The sequence below is a fragment of the Mirounga angustirostris genome, unplaced genomic scaffold, assembly GCF_029215605.1.
Source record: "Mirounga angustirostris isolate CCGP_5_RB_7025 unplaced genomic scaffold, mMirAng1.0.hap1 SCAF_3, whole genome shotgun sequence".
Classification (NCBI taxonomy): Eukaryota; Metazoa; Chordata; class Mammalia; order Carnivora; family Phocidae; genus Mirounga; species Mirounga angustirostris.
The window spans coordinates 86,324,333-86,339,725 of NW_026991711.1; the positions used below are offsets into that span (position 1 = coordinate 86,324,333).

Below are 15,393 nucleotides of genomic sequence, written 5' to 3' on the forward strand. Positions count from 1 at the left end.
CTTCGGTGGTGACATCAAGTCCCACAACGCGGGGCGGGGAAGTGAACACAGTCAGGAAAACCCTCGGCCCTGCCTGCGGCCTCTTCGTCCCACTACAGTCGGCCTCCATTACCCTTTTCCCGTGCCGCACCTCCCTTAGTAAAATGAAACCTGGTGCCATCAGCTGAGGCAGAAGGGTGGGAATCCACTACCTCCTCGCTAAGCAAAGAAAAAGGCAGAACCCACTCTAGGCAGCAAAGGGGTGTGTTGCACCGGTCGGGTCGCCTGGAGGTCCCGCCCAGGCCCGCCCTCTTGACACAGGAGACTACATTTCCCAGAGGCCTCCGCGGCCCCAAGGGGCAGGCCCGTCCGCTCTCCCGCTCATACTGAGCGGTGACTGGCTTCCCCAGAGGAGGGCGGGGCCTACCCCAGCCAATAGGTGAGAGGCTCGTTACGGCGGCGGAAGCAGCGGCGCTGGGCTGAGGGGTGGGGGGCAGAGTGCTAGCGCCCCGGCGGCGGCGGCGGGTCCGGAGCCCGAGGACGTCGGCCCCACAGGCGGAGAGCGCACGGGAGCGAGCTCGAGGCGGCGCGGCGGCCCCTCGGCGCAGCACCCAGGTAATGGCGGGACGGGCTCCCGGGAGGGGAGGGGAGGAGAGGGGAGGAGACGAGGGGGCGGGGCGGCCGAGCCGGGCTGCAGCGTCCGTCCCGCTGTGCGTCCCTGGGGAAGGGCAGCGGTGTCTCGTCTGCTGCGGCTCAGACCTAGGCTTTTTCACGAGCTGGGCACGGCGGTTGGGCCGGCGGCAGGGACCGGGTGTCCTGCGGCAAGGAAGGGAGAGGCTCCAGGAGGGGTGGGCTGTTTCGGGCTTGGGGGCGTGGCGGGCGTGGGCCCTGGCGGGGAAGTGGAGCGGCCGGGGCAGCGCCGGCGGGCGGGCGGCCCAGGGAGTTTGGCTCCTGGAGCAGTTTAAAGTGACTCTCCACATCCGGGCCCTGCGCCCGCCGCTTTCAGACCCCAACCGAGGCGGGGCCTCCTACCTCCCCGCCCCCCTCGCCGGGAGCGCTTGTCTTCTTCTGCCATTGGCTCAGCCTCGAGGGGTTTGGGCTGCCCCTGCGAGGCTCGCGCCTGATTGGCTGGGAGTCGGCGGGAGGGTGGGGCGGGATCAGAGCGCGCAGGCCTCCGCGGATTGGTGCGGACCCTCGAGTGACGCGGCCGGCGTGGGTCCAATGGGCGGGCGGGGGAGGTAGGGGCAGGTTCGGGGGAAGAAGACGAGAGGAGCCGCGGCCGGGTGGCGGGGGTGAGCGGGGCCGGCGGGGCTGGACAGCCGCGGGCCCGAGGCGCGCTCCGGCAGGAGCCCTCTCCACGACCCAGGAGCCCAGCGCTGCCACCGAGATGGGCCCTCCGCGGCACCCCCAGCCCGGCGAGATGGAAGCCGGAGGTGCGGGCGGCGGGCGGCGGCTGCAGGTAAAGAGGCACACCGCTTGTCCTGGGGCTCCCCAGAACGCCGTCCTCCCCCACCCTCCAAGACTAAGTCTCAGACACCCGAAATGTCTCTGGAAACCTGTGTTCTGCGATATCAGCGGTGGGGTTCGGGGTGGGGGTGGGGTTGCGTGCGAATTGGGAACATCGGTAGAGCTTGGCTCCTGAGGGAAAAGTGGGGGTCGATTGTAGAGAAAGTGGCGAAGGTCTCTGGTCCCTCTGGCTCAGTAGGGGGTCTATGAGAAAAGGGGGAGGAAATCGGTAAATGGAGGCCTGTGCAGAAAACCATTTGAGAGTTCCTTTTGGATTAGGTCTTGATGTAAGCTTTCCGATTTCTTAGAGCAGGGCATCTCCCCCCGGGTTCCTGCTATGACATACTGATGACAGTTGTGTTCACCTTGGTGTGAGCTTCAGTCTTTCAAAGGAATATGCTGTTTTCCATAGAACTTTATACAGATACCTATGTATTGGGTTAATACCCATTATATGGCTGTTGTACAGAATTCAGTGTTGATTTTTTAGAGTGGTAATCTGTATTTCCAGAGTGTGATAGTATACCCCAACACCACGCAAACGATTTTACTATTACTTGAATCCATGTCCCTTAAAAACTTACAGAATTTAGACCATTTCTGCACCGTATGTTGATCACAAGTAATCGTTTTAGGTGCATGAAGCTGCATTTGCTTTTCTAAGGGAAAGTATAGGTACTGGAGATGCTTTAATTTCTCATTATTGATTCTAATGTGAGAATTTAGTAATAACCATGTGACTGTATGCACTGCAGGTGGAAATGAGTTCTCAGCAGTTTCCTCGGTTAGGAACCCCTTCCACTGGGCTAAGCCAAGCTCCTTCACAGATTGCAAACAGTGGTTCTGCAGGATTGATAAACCCAGCTGCCGCAGGTGAGATGTGACAGTCTTCTCTATCGCTTCTTGCTTTAAGAATATTGCCAGTTTTTTTTCGTTTAAAAATTAGCAAATTTCTTGTGGGATTTTAGTAAGTACTAGGTTATTGAATTTGGAGAAAGGATATATTACAGTTCTAATTTAAACAAGGTTTGTTGAGGGTGCCTGGGTGGCTCAGTTGGTTAAGCATCTGACTCTTGATTTCAGCTCAAGTCATGATCTCAGGGTTGTGAGATTGAGCCCTACGTCAGGCTCTGCGCAGGGCATGGAGCCTGCTTAAGAGTGTCTCTCTCCCTCTCCTTCTGCCCCTCCTCCCTTTATAAATAAACAAGGGTTTTTTTTTTTAATTCCTTTTTTAATCCTTTCACGTATACTAGAGTATACGTGAAACTTACAGCGAAGCATGCCTATGAGAACTATATTTTAAATACATTAATGTGTTCTCCTTTAAGGCCCAGAGGTATAAGAGTGCCATGGGGGAGTCCAAAGGTGTTTAAGGCATAGTTCTTGCCTTTTAGGAGCCTATGAGCTAGGAAAGAAGGTTTAAAAGAAAAAGTACAGTCAACCCTTGTAAAACACAGGTTTGAACTGTACAAGTCCATTACATGTGAGTTTTTTCTGATAAACATAGTACAGTACTGTAAATGTATTTTGTCTTCCTTATGATTTTCTTAATAACATTTTCTCTGTAGCTTTATTGTAAGAATATATAATATATGTAACATACAAAATACATATTAATTGACTGTTACAGGCAACATTTCTAGTCAACAGTAGGTTATTAGTAGTTAAGCTTTTGGGGAGTCAAAAGTTATATGCAGATTTTCAACTGCAGGTGTGGTCATCACCCCTAACCCCTGCATTGTTCAAGGGTCAACTGAATATATACACATATATGCACTTAGTTTTTAGTGGTATGCCCTTTGAGTGCTGTAGATCAGTGGTCTTCAGCGGGGATGATTTTGCAGTCCAGGGAATATTTGGCATTGTCTGGATACATTTTTGGTTGTCACAAGTAGGGGGTGCTGTTGGCATCTGATATTTAAAGGCCAGGGATGCTGCTAAACATCCAAAATGGGTAGGACAGCCCTCCACAACAAAGTATCTGGTCCAGTCAACAGTGCTAAAGTTGAGGTACTCCTTCAAGTAGTCTTTCTCTCTCTCTCTCTCTCTCTCTCTATATATATATCAAGTAAAAAGATGACATTGCAAAGTAAAGTATTCCTTTTTCTATTCCTTTTTCTTCACCGGCTGCTTCCTAAGTTCCTTATTATGGTAAATGGTATCACTGTCTGCTCATTGCTCAAACCAGGAACACTGGCATCATCTTTAACTGCTCTGTCTCTGGCTGTTATATGTGAGCTGTGGACCTTTGTCTGATGTTTCAGCCTCATTGTCCCTTTGCTTCCCTCCAGCCAACTTACTTTTTATTACAAATTTATCTGAGTTCTCTTTAGACTTGAAGTAATTTTAAGCTACTTCTTGTCTCCTGCTTAATAGTAACTACTTGTTTTCTAAACGAATGACAAAAAGTTCCCAATATTCTTGACCTTGAGTCTTTATACACAATCTTCCTTCTTCCTTTACACACTTACTTATCTGGTTAATTCCTGTCCTTCCTTGAGTTTCATCTCCGATGTCACTTTCTCTAGGAGGTCTTTGTGACTAGGCCACAGGAGTCAGGGGTAGTACCTGAAGGCTGGAATCATGTTCTGGAACCTGGAACCTTGTGTACCTTTGTATGTGCTATACTTGCTACATTGTAGGGCACAAAAATAGTGGCCAACAAGTCCTTATAGAGCTACTTAAAGTTCTTTGCTACTAAACAGATATTTTTGACAAATTGTCTTTGATATAAATTCATAGAATAATTTAAAGAAGTGTAGCTTAAAGAGAATATTCTTGAATGTCTATTTACAAAGAATTATATTGCTTATTAAAAACGGTGTCAGGGGTGCCTGGGTAGCTAAGTCGGTTAACCATCTGCCTTTGGCTCAGGTCATGATCCCGGAGTCCTGGGGTCGAGCCCTGAGTTGGGCTCCCTGCTCCATGGGGAGCCTGCTTTTCCCTCTTCCTCTGCCTGCTGCTCCCCCTGCTTGTGCTTGCTTCCCGCCCCGCCGGTCAAATAAATAAATAAAATCTTTAAAAACAAAACAAAAAAGGGTGTCAATTAGCAATAATTGCCCTCAGATTTTGTTGAGAAAGAAATCATTGACTTAGACCAAAATTGTTTGTAATTTTACTTCTGAATAGTGTGTATGTTTTTTCCTTCAGTGACTCTGAGAAAGAAAATAAAAGTTTTTCCGTAAGGAGTTAAATATTACTCTATATTTCCAATTGCTTTTATTAGAAGAACTAATTCGGGATCCTAAGCATATCAGAATTTCAAATACATGTTCAAAGGTCAGAAGTATGGATTACAACAAGTTTTCTTAACTATTCTTTCTTTTGGTTCTAAATGATTCTAAAAAGAGCTTAACAGGGAATAGTCAGTACATTATATTATAATGAAATTGTCAAAAATCAAAATGTTCCTGAACAAATAGGTTTGGGGGAAAGTTAACAAAATTGTCCATTTCCCTTAAAAATTTAATCAGGAAAAATCTGTTTGGACAACAGGGAAGGTTCACGACGTGATCATCTATAAAGATCATATATTGAAAAAGCCATTAGAGCTAATAAGTGAAATTAGTAAAGGTTGCAGGATAAAAGTTCAGTGTATAAAAACCAGTTATTTTTAGTACTAGCAATGAACAATGAAGTTTTTTAAATGTCATTTACAATAGCATCAAAAAAAACTCCACAAAGCACTTAAGGGTAAATTAACAAAATGTATGTAAGACTTGGGGTTAGAAAACTATGAAAAACGTGACTGAGAACAATTAAAGACCTAGATAAATGAAATGATCAATCATGCTCATCTATTGAAACACTCAGTATTTTTAAGATAATAATTCTACCCAAAGGGATCTGTAAATTAAAAAAAAAAAAATTCTAATCAAAATCCTATTATGTCCTTTTGTAAAAATTGTCAGGCTGAATCTGTATTTATATGGAAGCCAAAGGACCTACAACAGCCGAAGCAAGTTTGACCCCTAAAAAAAAAAAAAAAAAAGAAGAAAGTTGGCGGACTCTACTACCTTACTTTAAGACTTGCTGTAAAGCTACAGTAATCAAGACAGTGTGATATTGGCATAAAGATAGAAATAGATCACTGAAAAGTGGAGGATCCAGAAATAGACCCACACATAATGGTCAATTGATTTTTGACAAATGTACATAGATAATTCAATAGGGAAATGATAGTCTTTTAAACAAAATAGTGCTTGAACACCAGAATATCCATATGGAAAAAATGAACCTTGACCTTTACTTTCGCCATACACAAAAATTAACTCACATGTATCGTGGATCTAAATGTAAAACTTGGGGCGCCTGCGTGGCTCAGTTGGTTGAGCAACTGCCTTCGGCTCAGGTCATGATCCTGGAGTCCCGGGATCGAGTCCCGCATCGGGCTCCCTGCTCAGCGGGGAGTCTGTTTCTCCCTCTGATCCTCCCCCCTCTCATACTCTCTCTATCTCATTCTCGCTCTCTCAAATAAATAAAACCTTTAAAAAAAATAAAAATAAAAAAAATGTAAAACTTAAAATTTCTAAAAGAAAACATGGGAACTGCTTATGACCCTGGGGTGAGCAAAAATTGTTTAGGTTGCAAAAAACACTAATTACAACAGCAACTGGCATATTATACTTTATTAAAATTAAAAATGTCTACTCTTCAAAAGACGTTAACAAAATAAAAAGGCAAGCCACAAATTGAGAAGATGGTTGCAATAAATTTATCTGCAAAGGGCTTATATCCTGAATATACAAAGAACCCTTGTAACTCAGTAGCTTTTGCTATATGAGACAGCCTGATTTTTTTAAAATGGGCAAAATATTTGAATAGACACATCACCAAAGATGCTATCTGAATGTCCAATAAGCACATAAAAGATACTCAATAGTATTAATCCTCAGGGCAATGCAAATTAAAACCACAGAAAATAGTAGGCATCCACTAGAATGACTAAAAATACCAAGTTTGATGTGTTTGTGGAACAAGTAGAAGTCATACATTATTTGTGGGAATGCAAAATAATCTAACCACTTTGGAAAATGGTTTGGCAGTATCTTATAAAGTTAAATATAAACTTACCATACAACCTAGCAGTCCCATTCCTAGGTATTACCCAGATAAATGAAAATGTATGTCGAAAGACCAATACTTCAGTGTTTATAGAAGCAGTATTCATAATAGCCAAAAACTGGAAACAATCCAGAATTTATTAGCTGGTGACTAGATAAAGTTTGGTTTATATGTACAATGGAATACTACTCAACATTAAAAAGGAACGAACAGCTGGTATATAGAACAACATAGAAGAACCTCAAAAACATATACACTTAACCCTTGAACAACCTGGGGGTTAGGGTCACTGACCCACTATGCAGTCAGGAATTTGAGTGTAACTTTGACTCTGCAAAAACTTAACTACTAATAGCCTACTGTTGAAGCCTTACTGATAATATAAACAATCAATAAATATTTATATTTTATATTATATACTGTACGTTTATAATAAAGTAAGTTAGAGAAAAGAAAATGTATTAAGAAAAGCATAAGAAAGAGAAAATCATTTATAGCATTGTACTGTATTTATCCAAAAAAAACCAAAATCAACATAGGGGCACCTGGGTGGCTCAATTGGTTAAGTATCTGCCTTCCGCTCAGGTCATGAACCCAGGGTCCTGGGATTGAGCCCCCCCATCAGGCTCCCTGTTTAGCAGGGAGTCTGCTTCTTCTGTCCCTCTGTCCCTTGACCCCGCTTATACTCTCTCTCTCCCCCGCAAATAAATAAAATCTAAAAAAAAAAAAAAATCCACATATAAGTGAAGCCATGCAATTCAAACCCATGTCGCTCAAGGGTCAACTGTACTAAGAGAGGGAAGCAGACTGACACAAAGGACCACATATTGTACTGGGGCGCCTGGGTGGCTCAGTTGGTTGAGCGTCCCAACTGTTGGTTTCGGCTTAGGTCGTGGTCTCAGGGTCTTGGGATTAAGCCCTGCCTTGGGCTCAGTGGGGAGTCTGCTTGGGATTCTCTCCCTCTGCCTTCTCTCTCTCCCCACCCCCACGCACTGACACACGTGCTCTCTCTCTCAAATAAAAAAATCGTTAAAAAAAAAAAAAAAAGAACCACATATCGTATGATTGTTTGCATGAAATTCCAGAAAACACAAAGCTGTAGTGTTAGAAAGCAGATTAGTGGTTTCTGAGGGATAGGAGGGTGGGAGGGAGGGAATTGCCTGCCAAGGGGCATGTATGAACCAGTGAGAATAGTGGAAAATGTTTTGTATCGTGATTTTATTGTAGTTACAGTACTGTATACTTTTTTTTTTTTAGAGGGTGGGGCAGAGGGAGATAATGTCAATGCAGGGCTCGATCTCACAACCCTTAGATCATGACCTGAGCTGAAATCAAGAGTCAGATGCTTAACTGAGCCACACAGGAGCCCTGTAGTACTGTCTACTTTTGTAAACTTTTATCTAATTTTATATAAAGAATTAGTGGGGTTTTTATTGTATCTCAGTAAAGCTGATTGACTAAAAAACGGACAAAAGATAGACACATACACTTCACAAAGGAAGATATATATGAATGGCCTGTGGTCACATAAAAGATTTCCAACATCACTAGTCATGGAAATTCTAATTAAAACCACAGTGAGAGACCCACTGTACACCCACTAGAATATCTATGTATCAGGAATTGGAGGATGCGGGCGCCTGGGTGGCTCAGGTGGTTAAGCGTCTGCCTTCGGCTCAGGTCATGATCCCAGGGTCCTGGGATCGAGTCCCACATTGGGCTCCCGGCTCAGCAGGGAGCCTGCTTCTCCCTCTGACCCTCGCCCCTCTCATGCTGTTTCTCTCTCGCTCGCTCTCTAAAAAATAAATAAAATCTTTAAAAAAAAAAAAAAAAAAGAATTGGAGGATGAGGAGCTGCCAGAACTCTAATACACTGGCTGACAGGAACATAACATGGGTACAACCATTTTGGAAGGTATTCCAGCAGTCTCATGAAGTTAAATATTTACTTACCATTTGACCCAGCCATTCTGCTCCTAAGTTGTTGGTAAGAATGTAAAAAAAACTCTTGTTGAACTCTCCACTCTTAGAATAGCCATTTTATTGTATGTAAATTGTACATCAATAAAGTGGTTTTATTTGTTTTGATTTCAAGTTTTAAAAAAAATTCTAGTTAATATATCGGGTAATGTTCGTTTCAGGTGTACATTTTAGGGATTCATCACTTAAATGTAACAGCTAGTGCTCATCACAACTGCCCTCCTTAATACCCATCACCCATAAAGTGGTTTTAAAAATAAAAATTTTTTAAAAATCTGAATGATCAGGGAGAATAATCAATATATAACAAAATGTAAAATATAGATCAGTCTTTTCACCCAGCACATGTATTTTCAAAAATTTTTTTTCCTGAGGAAATCATTGAACAAGGACTCAAAGTACATACAGGTTTTTATCTGAGTTGTTGATAATAGCAAAAAATTTAGAAATAACCTAAAAGCCCACTGGTGATATAATGGTTAAAAAAAGCTATAGTTGGGGTGCCTGGGTGGCTTAGTTGGTTAAGCGTCCGTCTCTTGATCTCAGCTCAGGTCTTAATCTCTGGGTCGTGAGTTCAAGCCCCACGCTGGCCTCAATGCTGGGCGTGGGACCTACTTAAAAAAAAAAACAAAAAGCTATAGTATATCTATGCAATGGAATTTCATTTAGCATTTTTTTAATGAGGTAGTATATATTCAATAATACTCAGCAATTTCACTTCTGGGTATATATCCAAGAGAAATGGTAAATAGTTCACCAAAAGATATGTGGGAGTATTACTAGCACTACTACTCATAATAGCAAAAAGCTGAAAACTATCTAAATGCCTATTAACAGTAAAATGGGTAATTTGTAGTTGATTCCCACAATGACCTACTATACTGACAATGAAAGATGTGCAGCTACATGCAATGACATTCATGGATCTCATACTTGTAAGTGAAAGAAGCAAGATACAACAGGGTACATTTGCAATGAGTCTATTTATATAAAGTTCAAAAATAGATAACAGTAATCTGTGGTGCTAGGGGTTAGGATAGTGAGTATCCTTAGAAGGGATATTGAGGAATCCAGCTGAACAGAGGGCTTCTGGGGAATGTTTTGCATCTTGAGCTGGGTGCTGGTTACTCAGGTGTATTCAGTTTGTGTAAGTTCGTTGAGCTATACAATTAACATTTGTGCACTTCATGAAGGTTATAGTTCACTGAAAAGTTGCATAAATAAAAACCCACCCAAAATTAAAGAGGTAAGAAATGTCTCAAGGTTTTACCAACGTATTAACTCTTGGTTAGACTTTGGGAGCATCTTTATTTTCTTCGTAGTTTTACAGATACTTAAAATTTTTTACGTAAGTGTAATCTCTATTTTCTAATATTATTTTGGGGAAACAATAGACACGTATGAGATAATATTTTCACAAACTCTCTTTTACTAGATTAGGTCCTTGATTTTTTAAGTTAGTTTTTAAATAGGTTACATGTTTCATGGTTCAGAATTCCCAAAGTATACAGTGAAAAGTATTTCTCTTATCCCTGTTACCCCAGAATCCACTTTATTTCCTGTCAAGAAATGAAGATGCTTTGGGAGTTATGTTTCTACATAGGAAAATAAACACATATATGTTTGTGTATATTTCATTACTTTTTCACTGTTCTGTACCTTGCTTTTTTCATCTATATATTCTTAGATATTTTTGCATAATGCTCACTATCAGTTTTTTCATGAGAGTACCTAAAAAGCTTCCTTGTTTTATTCTTATAGTTGCATGGTAGTCTCTTGTGGGAGTATACCATAATTTATATAGTGAGTCCCCTGTTGATAGACATGTAGGTTTTAAAACTTCCTTTACTGGAATAAAAATGGGGAAACAAACAATCTTGTACACAAGTCATTTTATACATACGCCATATATCTATAGGATACATACCTATAAGTGGAATTGTTGAGTTTCAAAGGCTGTGTGCATTGTAATAATGATGGAGATTTCCATGTTTGCTTTGTAGGAAATTTGTTTTGAAAACCTATTAACAGTAAAATGGGTAATTCTTAGACTTAAGAATTGTATTTGGGCGCATCTAGGTGACTAGGCTGGTTAACTGTCTGACTTTGGCTTGGGGTCCTTGGGTCAAGCCCCCCACATCAGGCTCCACACTCAGTGGGGAATCTGCTTCTCCCTATCCCTATGCCCCTACCCCTAGTCGTGCACATGCGTGCGCTCTTTCTCTCTCTCTCAAGTAAATAAGTAAAATTAAAAAAAAAAAAGAATTGTATTTAAATTATTGTTTTAATGTTAGGTTTTTATAAGTTTTTAAATAAATACCTTAAATGAAAGCATCATATCTAGTTTTGCTCTTCTGAATTCATTTTTTTTTTTTAAAGATTATTGATTTATTTGAGAGAGAGCACAAGCAAAGGGAAGAGCAGAGGAGGAGAGAGAAGCAGGCTCCCCGCTGAGCAGGACCACAACGTGGGGCTTGATCCTGGGACCCCAAGATCGTGACCTGAGCCGAAGGCAGACCCTTAACCAACTGAGCCATCCAGGTGCCCCTTGAGTTCATTTTAGGTAGTTATCAGGCCCTTTGTTCACAGGAGTGGAAAAGTCGCAGTAGCCAAAGTCAGTCCTGTGTTCTATAGGTGTGGCTCTTGGGTTTGATATCTGTTAGGGGAACCTCATGCCCAGATTCTCCTGAAGAAAATCTCACAAGGAAAGGGTCACTTTATCAACCCTGAAACTTAGTTGCAAGTGCCACTCTTGTGTATCCTGTGCCTTTCATTAATATTAATATTGGAAGCGTATGACATGCTGTTTCTCCCTTAATATCCTTACTAGTCAACGATGAATCTAGTCGAGAGGCTGAAGTCACTGCCAGGGAGCACATGGGTTCCAGCAGCTCCCTACAGTCCCGCGAAGAGAAGCAAGAGCCTGTTGTGGTAAGGCCCTATCCACAGGTGCAGATGTTGTCTACACACCATGCTGTTGCATCGGGCACACCCGTCACAGTGACAGCCCCACCAGCACATCTGACGCCAGCAGTGCCACTCTCCTTTTCCGAGGGACTTATGAAGGTAATGGAGAGGTTTAAAATTTCACATTAAACCACTTAAAGACTGGCTAATCTTCCTGACAATTTTCACAAAGTCTTAGGCTGTATCCAGGATCTTAGTGTTTTCTTTTTGACCCATCAGTTCAGCTCTTCTCTGTCACTTAGAGCTCTGCTGTTCTGCAGTGCCTAGTCTTGTGCCGCTGGGCAGTTGGCATCACAGGATCTTTTCTAGTATCTGTCTTGACGTTGATTTTATTCAAGTTATGGGCATGCTAACTCAATTTTATCTTGGAGTGGCACTCTTCTCCAAGGTTTTGTTTTAAAGCTTGCTAATTTGGGGATATCTGAGAATATCGCCTTGTATATTACCTCGTGGTTATGGTTCAGTTACTGGGAGTTTTGTTTACTTCCGCCCAAATGTGGGATGCAGCATTGTATAGAAGAAAGAATGTGGGCTGTGAGCCATGCAGATCTGGGCCTCTGTCCCAGTTCCAGTTTTTACTGTCTGCATGGCTTTGAGCAGGTGACATAGCCTTGCTTTGTATGTTTCTTCATCTGTAAAATGGAAATGCTGGTACTTCAGTGGAAAAGCTGTGATGCTAAGAGATAAAATATATAAGGCTTCTGGATCTTTCCTGGCACTCTCCAGGTTTGATTTGTGTACTCTTAACTATAGAATGAAATGCATCACTCGTAAAAAGCTATTGATATGTTTCGTGTGGTTTTCTGTTTGCAGCCGCCCCCGAAGCCCACCATGCCTAGCCGTCCCATTGCTCCTGCTCCACCTTCTACCTTGTCACTTCCCCCCAAGGTTCCAGGGCAGGTTACCGTTACCATGGAGAGTAGCATCCCTCAAGCTTCAGCCATTCCTGTGGCAACAATCAGTGGACAACAGGTTTTTTTCCTCTTAATTTGCTGATTTTCAAACTGAGATGCCAAACTGTTGATCATTATTTATTGAATGCCAGCAGTACATTAGGCACTGTACTAAATAAAAAATTAAATGGTCACTGATATCTGGAAGGGGAAGATAGTAGGTTTGAGAGAGAAGGATATCTGCAGGAAGTAAAACCAACATGCACAGTGGTGTTTGTCATTTGGCCAGTATGTATCGAGCATCTGCTGTGTGTGAGGCACCACCCTCAGTGTGAGATACAAATCTAGATAAGACATTCTGTATCCTTGAGGTGCTCAGAGTCCAGTTGTGTGGGATTGAGAATAGCCTCATGACAGTAGTGCATTTCTAGGATTTTCTCTGAGGAGAATGAATGTGTATCTCTTGGGCGCCTAGGAGGTTCCCTCAAGCAGCTCACCAGTCGTGAACACTTATTCATAGTCTCATGTTTTAACTTAAATTTTTTCCTGAAATTCTACTCCTACTCCGTAACGTGTATGTGATTTACTTAAATATTTTGAATTACTGAGAGTGAAAAAACCTGAATCTAAAACCTTTCCCTTCAAGTTTTCAAGAAAAAATTGGTATTCCAAGAAGACACGCTATGTTTTCTTTCTTCTATCGTACTGCTGAGTACTCCCAGCAGTACTGGAACCCCCACCTGGGAAACACTGGCGTCAGGGCTGGGAGCATGTGAGGAAGGGACAGCTAAGCGGGGAGCTGAAGAACTTGTAGGGGAGTACCTGCTGGGTACTAATTGACATTTACTTAGAAGTCCTGCATAGCGTAAAGGAATGCAGTGGCATGTAAAGAAAATAGGATAGGAAAAAATAAGCTTTTGGCCAAGGCAGAGAAAACAAGTGTGAAAAACTAATACTGAAGATGAGAGTGTCCCAAAGTGGACAGTCAGATGTGTCCATCTATTAAAGATCTAGCACCTAGCTAGGCTTGAGGCATTGAAGGGTCCTCACAGTCACCACATGCCTGCTGGCACAGGTCATCATGCAGTATGTTGTGTAAAAAAAAAAGCGAAATGTCCTTTCCCTGGGGATACTCACTGTCTAAAAGGAATACCCTGACCCACATTTGGAGGCAACTGACCTCCTAGAAGCAGTGGCTAAGCATCAATGGCTAAAACCAAGCACATGAAAATAATATTACATCCTGTTTCTTGCAGGGACATCCCAGTAACCTGCATCACATCATGACCACAAATGTACAGATGTCTATTATCCGCAGCAACGCTCCTGGGCCCCCTCTTCACATCGGAGCTTCTCATTTACCTCGAGGTAAAAATTGCACATTCTGTTCAAATTCTCAAAGTGCTGTGGCAGATACGTATTTGGTAAGAGATTTCTGTTACCGTTAACAAAATGTGTCTGGAATCATCTTACTAAAGTTACAGGACAACAGAAATAAACTTAGAACAATACACATTTTAAGTGTGATCTAGTATATGCGAATTATAGTTGCATTTCAACAAGCGTGTGTATGATGTGTGTGTAAACTTAAAGCAATTCAAATTTTTAGTACGGTCTAAAGATTGTCCTTTGTAATGAGGAACTCCTCAAAGCTGTGATAGTCCATAATGGTCTTTGTTGTTAATGAGAAAGTCAGAAATACAAATACTGACTATTCTTAAAGTTTAGTGATGATGGTTACTCGAGTAACATAGCCATAAGATGAATTTATTCTTACAATTAAGTTCTAATAGGTTGTCACGTATTAAATTTAATGAGTTTTCTCAACTACTTGATCAGAAATTGTAGCCTTCTATTGGCGAGTGTTAAATCATTGTTGGCAAAATCAGGCTCACAAGTACAAAACCAGGTTTACTTGGTCGTAACATAATTCAGTCGTTCTCAGAGTGAAGTTCATAGACTGCAAGGGGGTCTGTGTTAGGGCAAAACTACTTTCATGAAAATACTAAGATTTCATTTGCCTCTCGTACCGTGTTGATGTTCGCGCTGATAATACAAAGGCAGTGGTGGTTCAAATGAACCCTCCCTGGTGGTTACGCTGCTGGAGCCTTGGCCCAAATGAAGGTGGTGGCACCACGCTCTGCTATTCAGTGTGTGCTTCTCTTCTACATACTTGTAGTGAAAAAAAACAACAGCCGGTTTCATTTAAGAATGTCCTTGAAAAAGCAAGACCGGTTATTAATCTTATCAAATCACAACTGAGTGCACATTTTTCTAATTTTCTGCGTGAGGGAAGGGAAATACACATACAGCATCTCTGCTAAATTACTGACTTACCGAGGTTTAGAAACGATTCACACTATTTTCCTAGGGCATATAACTGGAACCGTGTAAACTGTGAGCCGCTACGCCATACTAATGCAAACAATTTTTTTCCAGGAGCAGCTGCTGCTGCTGTGATGTCCAGTTCTAAAGTAACCACAGTCCTGAGGCCGACTTCCCAGTTGCCAAACGCTGCTACGGCTCAGCCAGCAGTACAGCACATCATTCACCAACCAATCCAGGCACGTCAGGTTGTGGGTAGTCAGCTCGCAAGTACTAGGTGCCTACTCAATTCTTGACTCTGCTAGAGCCTGGGAGAGTCCTCTGACCTCAAGTGGCTTTTGATGTAGTTGCCAAGAGGCGGCCGGGAAAGTTGAGTTCTATACATTGTGATGTGATCAGCCGTCGGGATTTAGAGGAGCTGTGGTAAGGGAAGCTCTTGCTGGGATGGGTGTGGTAACAGGGATTCAGAGAAGTGGAGAGGCAGTGAAAGGGAGCAGTACTGTGAATGGTGGTGGTTACGTACAGGCTTTAGTAGAGGCGAGCCAGAACTGAGAGTTTTTTGTTCAGACCAGGATTTATGAGCCCCTGCGTATTCTGTGCACGTTATGCACGTGCGCATGCTTTTCAAGGAAGACGGTCTGTGCCTTTCAACTTTTTTTCAAGGAAATCTGTGAGCTCAG

The 15,393-nt window shown here is 42.5% G+C and overlaps 1 protein-coding gene across 13 annotated transcripts in view; it reads left to right on the forward strand.

The window, feature by feature from the left end:
• The first annotated feature begins 436 nt into the window (after positions 1–436).
• SAP130 (Sin3A associated protein 130) overlaps positions 437–15,393 on the forward strand; it is an 85,027-nt gene continuing 70,070 nt past the window's right edge. For 6 of the 13 annotated variants that reach the window (XR_008505642.2, XM_064586354.1, XM_064586358.1 and 3 more), the window contains exons 1-6: positions 1,229–1,438; positions 2,241–2,358; positions 11,359–11,594; positions 12,309–12,467; positions 13,645–13,756; positions 14,828–14,952. Coding sequence is in view for 12 of the 13 variants with exons in the window: in XM_064586354.1 (XP_064442424.1) it covers positions 1,367–1,438; positions 2,241–2,358; positions 11,359–11,594; positions 12,309–12,467; positions 13,645–13,756; positions 14,828–14,952 (822 nt within the window). In the remaining variant the exon portion in view is untranslated. Of the gene's footprint in view, positions 595–1,227; positions 1,439–2,240; positions 2,359–11,358; positions 11,595–12,308; positions 12,468–13,644; positions 13,757–14,827; positions 14,953–15,393 lie in introns of those variants that run through there. The other 7 variants (XM_045869090.3, XM_045869096.3, XM_045869091.3 and 4 more) reach the window with 5 other exon arrangements.